This window comes from Brachionichthys hirsutus, unplaced genomic scaffold (assembly GCF_040956055.1).
Source record: "Brachionichthys hirsutus isolate HB-005 unplaced genomic scaffold, CSIRO-AGI_Bhir_v1 contig_1405, whole genome shotgun sequence".
Lineage (NCBI taxonomy): Eukaryota > Metazoa > Chordata > Actinopteri > Lophiiformes > Brachionichthyidae > Brachionichthys > Brachionichthys hirsutus.
In genome coordinates this window covers 703536-713569 of record NW_027180323.1, presented here as the reverse complement: position 1 = coordinate 713569, position 10034 = coordinate 703536, and the positions used below count along the sequence as shown (strand labels likewise).

The 10034-nt window shown below is 41.7% G+C and overlaps 1 protein-coding gene across 1 annotated transcript; it reads right to left on the bottom strand.

Annotated features, from left to right (window-relative positions):
- Positions 1 to 520: 520 nt before the first annotated feature.
- On the bottom strand, positions 521 to 9043 carry LOC137912722 (tripartite motif-containing protein 44-like; the record flags this gene model as incomplete). Its single annotated transcript, XM_068756856.1, has 4 exons — positions 8945 to 9043; positions 7577 to 8215; positions 6086 to 6163; positions 521 to 811 (listed from the first exon to the last, which is right to left on the bottom strand). Coding segments are annotated over exons 2-4 (969 nt in total), but the record flags the coding sequence as incomplete, so codon positions are not given.
- Positions 9044 to 10034: the final 991 nt, after the last annotated feature.

Genomic DNA, 10034 nt, shown 5'->3' with positions numbered 1-10034 from the left:
ATATTGTTCAATTTCAATGCTCAATAGAAGTGTTTAAAATGCTATGGAAGTTCACTGCTGCACAGTTGTCACCTTCCACTTCAGATTAAATTAATTTCAAGTGTAAATGGTTGGTAGAAATGACATGGGTGAAAATGTGAATGCTTAAAAAGCCTACGGTTTGCGTAAATTATTCGCTGCGATGGAAATTTCTGACAATTGCTTCCACAAGGAAATCACCATGGACTCAGCAACCGAGTGACTTGACTACATCTCACTTGTGAGGTATGATCACATGAACTACTGCACTAACAAAATTAAAGAAAACAATACAAATAAAAATAAACGAAAGGCTCCAGCATGACCTGCGACCTGGTAATGGACAAAGCGGTTAAGGAGATGAATGGATGAAAAAAAGCTTCAGAGTTTAACACATTATAAAATATGAGTCACAATAGGATTCTCTGACCTATCATCGGAGTTTGCTACATTAGTTTCAAAACAGGAAAAATGTTTTAGAAGGCAGGATGGCTCTTCTTACCTGCAATCTGAGGCTTGGTCCAGGCACTGCAGTGAGGGACTCCGCTACCACTCTCGGACCTCCAGCGCCGGCCTGTTCCAGCAAAAACAGCTGGTTGGTGATGTCGGCCATCTCTTCTTGCAGACGTTCCGCGTTGAGGCCAATTTCCGCGATTTTTTCTGCGGCAGATGCCGTCAAGAAGGCCTCTTTGAGGTCTACCAAATGAAGAATCCTCTTCTCCTCCAACTGCACCAGTGTACAGAGCTGGTCAAACCGGTCATTCATACAGGCCTCGAGCTTGTCTGTGGTCATCTGCCCCATTTGAAAGAGGAACATAGAAAGGAAGAGAGCATTAGGGAAGTAATGAACTCAAGAGAATTTAAGTAGAGGAAGTCCATTAGGTGCCCAGATGGGAAGAGATATTAGTCCACGTTGTAAAATGAGCCTTAATTAATATTTCAGTGAAGGTATGAATCATTGAGATGAACACAGAACAGAAAAGCGGAGAAAATGCCAGACTTTGGTTCCTTACCTTGTCATGTGAATATTATTTTAAGAGGTCCGTGGGCTCTGTCACGCCGTGGCTAATTAATAGCATGAAGTAGATCCCTTGGAGGCAACTCTGCGTATCCCCCATCTGTAGACTGAGACCTCAGACTCTCCTTCTACCACAGCACACCATCTGTTTAGCTTTCGGGGCAACTGAATTGCTCCCTGAAATACTCGTTTCAAGTCATTTCCCAGTTCCCCTGATGAGGCTCTCTTTAGCTGTGACTCATTACGCTAAAATACCTCAGTAAACAGATGCCACTGAAAAGGCTCCGCCGCCAACACAGAAGCTGTCACCCCAAAATGCCTCATCACAATCTCTGCTCCTGAATGTCATACACGTTTCAATCTGTCAACATCAGATGCCCGGTCTCTCCCCCCTTCCCCTGGGTAAAACCTGTTTCCCCTTTCCATCTATTTTATCATTTCCTCTCAGCCTTCTTTCCTCCAGTGAAGCAACGAATCATCTGTCTTCACCGAGACGGGCAGAACCGTCGTCCCATGACGCCCCAAAGCTTTATTGTGTATTTGATATTTCTGCTCAAGCAATCCGATTCTCCAAATTGGCCATTAAACCGAGCACGAGAAGTAACACTTTTAATTTACTTTCTCTAGAAAAAAAAAAAGGTTTCTGTTTGTCTTCTTTCTCATTGTTCAATGTCGTTTTTGTTTTTAGATTTGTTGGTCTTCAGAAATGAATCAGAATCCTTTAATGCCCAGGCCGACCAGCCTTCCTTCTTCAGAAGGAAAGGCCAAAGAGCAGAAACGCATTTGTAATGTGTTCCGGATTAGGCATGAGTCATGACTCCAGTTTGATTTGACTATAAACAACATCAAACGACACACATATCTACGTAATTAGTTGCTGTATTGGCAATACAGACATTTACATAAATCATGAATAACAAGACCACCAAAGAACAAAGCTTACAACATAATGAGAACAGATGCATTGAATTGTATCATCTTAACATTTTAGCTGCCATCAATCTCACTAATTTCACAGACACATCTCCCAATCTCCAGGACCTCAGCGCCCCCTGCCCTTTAATTAAGTCCCGGCGGCCTCTGTGGCAGATGGGAGTCATGATCCTGGATCAGTGTGCTTTGTGTTTGTGGAACAGGAGCCTCCTGCCCCTTAGACCTTTCACCCAGTAAGAGAGCTAGAAAGGAAGCATTCATGCATTATAATATTAACTTGCATTGCAGCAAGATGCGGCCATGAATGAGGCCTCAGGAAACACCGAAGCAAAGTGCTTACAAGGGCATAGAGTAAGGATAGGGGAAAAGAGACAGAGGACAGGCAAAGCACCAGCAATGGCAGGACATTATCAATACGCAAAATAATCATATTAATGCATCTATTTTTATCTGAGGATTCAGGATAACTATTCTGGGCTCTAAAACCTTCTCAGGAACTATCTCCATCACTTCATCTGATACAATAGATAGATAAATAGAAGTAACTTCATACGGTAGTGTACTGACTGGATATAGAAAAGGTTGTGTTACTTATTAGTGCTGGAAAAAAAAACTGTCCCTTGGGAATGAAAATGTCAGTGGAAAAAAAAAATCAGGACACAGTCAATAAAAAAAAGTGAATTGCATACAGCTCACAACAAATATCAAAGTAGTGTCAGGTTTTAATTTCAATTTATCCAGCTGCACAAACACCCCAATCAATGCAACCACCATTCTGAACAATAACATTACATCAAACATGTATTTCAGAAATGACAATACTACAGACAATATTTTACTGATTAATAAAAACGTTTTTAGCTGCGCAGACTTTTTTGTACTTGATTCTGCAGCTTCAGGGAGGAGATGGAAAATTGCAGAATATATATTTTGAAACTGATCGGTAGATGAAAATATTTTATGAAACTTGGATTCTAATGGGGCCTAAAAAGTATCAATAGAACATTAGGAGTAAATTGATTAGAACTGTCTTTGCCCTTGGCAATAGTGGCCCCATTCCAACCAAAAACTACTATTCGCTATCTCTTATACACAATTTTTTATATGCTTCAGAAATGACTATCTATCTATCTATCTATCTATCTATGAAAACCTTGTTTTAAAGCTGCCAGCTCTTCTTCAAAAGTGCGACAAGGTATTATTTTGTGGGGAAGCATGAAGGGTAAGAATTAACCAGGAGGCTTTTGGCTTCTCTAATGACAGAGTTTCAATACCTAGTACTTCTTCATTGGCTTTTTTTTGAGAGAAGCAATGTCAGCCAAGCAACCTTCTGGGGAATGATACAGAGTAATTCAATTAAAATGCCGCGCGTGGAGATAGAAAGGCAATGACAGCCTTAAAGAGCAATGGGATGGGAGAAGGGGCTGAGAGGAGGGAGGGAAAGGCAGGATGAGTAAAAGAAAGGCAAGAAAGAAGCACGCCGAGTAAGCCGAACAGCAGTCGCCACATATTTTTTATGCCACTCCTTTCTGTTCCTCAGCGCCAGCTCCATAAGACAGCTTTAATGTGTCTGCTGCTCGTGTAGATTTTATGAGGTGGGGAAAATGGATGTTGCTCGTGCGCATCACATGCTCATTTTTTTGACTGGGCTTCTGTAGCGCCGTCGCTCCTAGATATCCTCCTGCGCTCTGTGTACTGCAGAGAGCAGCTCTACGGGCAGCGCGTGCCTGAAACACCCTGCCTGGCAAAGAGGGTGTAAATATAACACGAGAGTGAAGTAAATATGCTATGGTCTGAAGCCACTACGTGCTTTTTCTATCACTTCCAGCTCTCTGGCAATGCAAGCTGATTGGCTGAATGACAGAACGCATCTAGAGGCCCAATATGCCTCTAGCACGCCATTATGTATGCAGCCTCATCACTGGTTTTTTTTTTTTGCATTATATTTGATTCCCCTGTGGAGAACAGAGATATGAGCTTCGAGAGATTAAAATCCCCATACCTGCGGCACAGCTCATAATTGAGCAGGCTAGACTTAATATGAAAATACTTACTAAGGGTTAAATCTTTGCAATCAACCTTTACCCTTGCAGGAAGCTGCTCACATCTCCTCTCCAAAGTCCTTTAGCAGTTAAATTTACCTCTAAGTTCTGCCTGTCAGTCTCCATCTCTTTTCGCCACTATCTTTCTCTCACCTTTCAGAGTGAGCAGGTACAGGAAGTGGATTTTGCAAGACACCCTGCACCTCTACAACAGAACAGTACATAACTCAAAGATGTCCTCAGGGCAGCATTGTTGTTGAACACACTACTGTTCTCCGGTGGGCTCAGATGCAGAGCAGATATTCCACAATGGAAATAACGCCACTGTTTTCAAGGTTGAATTGCAATGAAAATTCTGCATGTAGCTTTTGCATCGGCTGATATCAAAACAAGGGTGAGCCCGTGTAAAAAGCATTAGGCGCTCAGCTTTTCAGATGCCACCCCAGTGAAGGTCAAACAGAGATTGAAATGAGGCTGTGATTCGTTTTGTTGGCTTATGAGTGTATGAGAAGTTTTATGAACAACAACAAAAACAAAAGTGAAATGTGTTTAATGTAATGCATTGAAATGTAAAAGTGAATTTTAAATAAAACTTTGTGAATGACACTGTTGATTCATTATGGATTTAAGGAACATTGGGGCTGCAGAATTCTGAAAGGTGAATTTAGTTTCAGTAGAGCATACCATACTGTATATTATACAACAACCACCCTCTAAATCCCGACAGGCTACGCGGGTTGTTGTCTGAAAACGACGACTCAGTAAACATACAATGATGCCATCTCACACTTTGAGAACTACATCTACAGACACCAAATAAATCAGACTGGCATAATAAATAAAGAGATTGGAATGATTGGCTCTCAGGATTAATATCCAGTGCTTTCATGACATAATATGCTTCTAATCTCTCTCTATTTTATTCAAGGATGCAGTGTCTCCACTGCTGTGGTGCTTAATGCTCCAATTTCTAACTGATGGGTCCCATGGTTTTAAAGTTATTCCAACCCCGAAGGAGGTGTGGTGGGGTCGGGTGGGGGTCTATTGCAGGCTACAAGGCGCAGCTCAACTGGGCTCCACTGCCTGGTGCCAGCCTGGGATGCACTGACCAGAGGCTGGAGGACGCCAGTTTGTTGGAAAGGGAATTACAGCAGCTCTGATGAGAATGAGAAGAGAGCAGGGAGAGAGAGAGAGCGGAGTGGTGAAGCCGGCGAGAAGTCAGAGGGGGGCATTATCGACACTGCGGAACAATGACGAGCTGGGATATTTCACACTTTACTCTCTGAATAAAGGACTTATAACCAAACCATAGGTGGCTGTGGAAAGACAAACCACTTTTGTCGACATTTACCTAATCTTGTCTGAACAAACTGTTTTATGACAAGACCAAAAGAAAAATGACGCTTTCATTCTCTATGTGAAACCTGAACTGGAGATGGTCTTGGCCCTGCAGTTGAAGAGAAATATAGAAATGCATTTAAAATATAAAAAAATGGACCTGCAGGGTCTGCACTGTCAGTTTGACAAGCTGACTGAGGCTGCAGGGCCCAATTATGGAAGAGATAGGACTTCCCTCAGAGGTAGCCCTCGAGTCCATCGGCACGAGCCTTAAAGCAACCAGCATGTATTCCATGATATCCATTCCATCTATTCACTTAAAATTAATCAACCACATTCTGCAGCCTTAAGCATCATCATCTGAACATGAACAACACACAAAATAACTTTATACAAAAGCAATAGCAGCAAAACCAACCTTCATTATTCATAATTATGTGTGTTGTCGTCAGAAAATTATGCAGTGTAATATTTTGCTAAAGGAGATTCATCAGCTAATTCAATCAATCACATCAACAAGACACAATGAAGAGCAATGCAATAAGCACAAAACACACCGACACTCCTTGCAAGGAGGTCAAATCCATTTTTATTACCGTTGAGAAATTATAATTTCATTTGATAAGGGCTGGTTGGAGCTCACTACTTAATTATAAAAGTTGAGTTGCAAATCATTTGGGATGAATTTTCTAAAAAAAGAACAAAAAAACGAAAGGTCCTTCCTGTATACACTCACCTCAGGATCGGTCCACTTGGTTTTGATCTTCTTGGCCATCTCTTGTGTACAGCCAAGAAGATTATAATCCTCTTTGTTCTACAGTAGGAGTATACAAACAAACCATTAAAAAAAATACAACGGTGCTACATTAGAAACAAAGAGATGCTTTCGCCTATTTAGCTAATTTTTGAATGCTAAACTAAATATCTCATTCAAAGCAATGAGACAAAGACAAATAGGGAATGTTCTATTTTTTATTATTATTATTATTTAACTAAGTTTACAGTCTTTAACTTGATTTGGAACTTCAAAGCAATAAATACTTATCAAATGTTTTTTGTTTTTTATGTAAATGCCAGGTAAAGTCCACCATCAGCAACATGGAACAAACTTGACAGCCAGTCAATCACAGATTCTACTTTTAGATATAAAGTTTAAATAATAAACACAACTCCCTGAGATGAAGCATTCGTTCTCATGAATTCACAGATGCAGATAGAATCTGAGTAAATTTAGAGTAAATACTGTTGCCTTAGGCCGGGTGTGTGTGAACGTGTGCATAAGTGACCCGCTATGTCTCTTATCAATCCATATATGGTCCTGGTGTAGCAGTAACCAAACTACATGTGCTGCTCTACTTTATCTTTTTTAAGATGTAAAGCCATGGGGGAGAGGACTAATCTGTTAACCTGCAAACTATATCCAGCATTGCATGGGGAGTAATTTCCAGTGTAGCTAAATGCACCAGCTGTGTGTGATGATTTTCAAATGATGCCCTTGATTTATTTCAGTATTTTAAAAAAAAAGCATTGATTACTCAAAGTTCTAAAACTTAGACAGTAGTTACTGACAATCATGTTAATTGTTCATCTGTGCATAAACACAGAATATGGTGATTGCAACGATTGCATCCGACTCTAAATGGCACTAGAACCTTCACAAAACAATACTCAAAGTATAACTGAGAAACTAGCAACAGCAAATAATCACAATCCAGTGCAGTATTAGACTGGAACACTGGACCTACTGTAGTGCTGCACTGTTTGACTGGCGGCTCCCGAGACCAATTAAGTCTACTTTGGAAAAGCCATTTGGGGAAACCAGGAAAGGTGAAGCCATATGCGGAGCCGGGCTGAATGGATGCGGGGATTAATAGTCGTCTTTAATTTCCATTTCACCGTTTTTATTTAAATTATTTATGAGGCTACGTAATGGAATAAATTTATTCATAAGGTCATGCGGGCCGTCACGAGACATTTTAATGTTTAAAATATGACAAATAGCTCTTAAAGAGCCCTGGTGTACAGGCCATGCAGCTAACTGACATACTGCTTTATAGTGAGCTAGAAACAGAAAAGCAGAGCTTGAAATACTCTTTTATACACACGACAGCACCACATATGTGACAGAGTGCACCACTATGATTAAGTGTAGTAAAGGGGACACAGATCGCACATCACTGCTTCATGTTATAGATGTTTATAAGCCCCGTTTGAGTGCATGGCTCACCTTCTGCCACAGGTAGGCCTCGTGCAGGGTGGTGATCTCATGCCCGTAGTGCTCCCCCCGCACGGCACACACCACACAAATTATCTTCTCATCTGTTTTACAGTAGAGGGCGCCTTCCTGTCCATGTTCTTTGCAACGTAGTCTCTCCACTGTCACAGTGTCCCTCTTCCCAGCATCTCCAGCAGCCATGGTCTCCTGCCCAGCTTCTGTACCCCCAGCTCCTTCACCCGGCTCAGCATCTAGCTGCAGACCATTCCGCAGTCCTGCTCTTGTCCCAAAGTCATCACTTGCATCAGCCACTGCCAAATTGACTGGTGCCATCCACTTACACGCACCAGCCTCATCCTCAGCTCCAGCTATGCCTCTCAACTCTCTGTTGGTGCCAAGCAAGCTAGCTTGTGTCACATCATGGTTATAAAGCATTAGTGGGTGATTTGTTCTGCTGGTATGGCTGACAGCATGGACAGAGCAGAAGGCAAAGCTGCAGGTGTAGCACACTTGGAAGGCCGGTTGAGCCTCATCAGGCTCGCACGCGTCACATGTCCCGTCCATCTGTGGCAGCTCCTCAGCTCCATCTTGGGGGTCCCGTTTGCGGTCCATGGTGAATGATTATTAATGTGAGGAAGAGAGCAAGGAAGTCTTGTAGGAGACACATAGAGGACAGGTTATTATTAGCACTGACCTTCTGTGAACACTAGTACTTATATTCGCAGAGGGGGAAAGTCCAAGATCCTCCGGACTAATCCCCGCTGATATAATATTCCCACAACAGATGGTGTACGGGTCGAGCCAAAGGCGTCAAGTTCTGGGCAATGCAAAGACACAAGCCACACAAAAACACAATCTTCAAGGGCAATAAACAGCAGGATCCCATTTGCAGTTTCTAAACTGACTATGCGTGCAAATATGCTCACTATGTTTACTGACTCAGAGAGCAAAAGTGCTGAGTGAACAAAACACCCAGACTATCCACTCCCACCTCCCCCCTCTATAAATCATTGGGCCTTGACCTTTTCATGAGTTATCCCTTTTTGTCTCTGCCCCCCCTCAACCATCTTTTCAGAGTGGACGAGAAGACAGAGCCCACTGTGCAATTTCTCCATTTCCCCGGAGCACTTTTTCACTGCTGAATCCAACACCGGATAGGAAAAGTACCGTGTCGTGCATTCAACTTCCCCATCGTCCCCTCCTCCACCTCCACCTCCACCTCTCTTCTAGTTTTTAGTCCGTCACACGCATTTCCTTCCTCCTACCGGGCTTACCAGTTAGCAGCACTAGTCTACAGTATCCTTCGTGTCTCCCTCCCGGCTTGTGTTTTTTGCATGAAATAGCCTAATGCCTAACTTCCTTAGCACAGCCGCTGCACACCTTACAAAGAGAGACGGGCTTGAGACGTGTTTGTTTACTTCCTTGTTTTCTTCAGGAGCCGTCTGTTTTTTTTTTCTTTCTTTTTTCTACTTCCTGCTTGTAGTCTTCTGCGTCTGATTGGCAGAGGCACGCAGAGGTTGGACCTTTGGAGAGAGAAACCCCATTTGTCGAGCAACAAAAAGAAAGACACCAGTCCGGAAGTTGTGGACAAAACAAAATGTCACAGTTTCAACTTTGACCTTCCTGTTATCCTGAAATATTACCAACATACCTTACCTCCAAAAATTCATATAGAGAAAATTGTTGGCCAACTTTTTGTGTTAGGAACTTTGCTTATTTGTTGACTAACCTCTTGATAATGAAACATTGACCTGTTCTCTCCCGCTACCATCAGGGAAAACTTTAGAATTAGCGAATTATTACAATTAATTTATCTTGAAAAGAAAAGAAAAACAAATCACAATTTATGATCTAGAAGTCCCAAAATGCGGAAAGGCCAAGTGAATCAAATATGATACACTGGGCTTTAATTAATTAAGTATAATTAATAGGCATTGACTTTATAAACTGGCATGGCACAATTGGACATCTACCAAATAACTGAACACACTGATGAACACCAACGAAGCTGGGACTTCCTCATGACCTACAATATATACAAAAAATGCACTGATTTATTTATGTGATTCAATTGTAATCAGCATTGCAAAAGTCAACATACAAATACAACTATCTGGGGGTTGGGAGTGGGATGAGATGAGATGAAACCGTTATAGTGTACTTGAGGGGAATTAAGTAAAAGCAATCAGCTCATATCACGAAACACAACCCAATTTTCTCAGTGAGTGCCTGTTAATTAATGGTCATGAATAAGTTGATAAATTGAATAAGCTGACCACAAGGGCAAATATAGATGCATCTATTATCTGAGTACAGAAAATACAGTAGGTCAGATAAATGTATATAAACATAGCATTTTTTAAACTGGGTGTTGATGGGGAGCTTTGAATACGATGTCCTCATTCTTCGTCGTTTAATGTCCTTATCCTCCATAACCACAAGTAAGAGATAATGGGAAAAAAAATAGAGC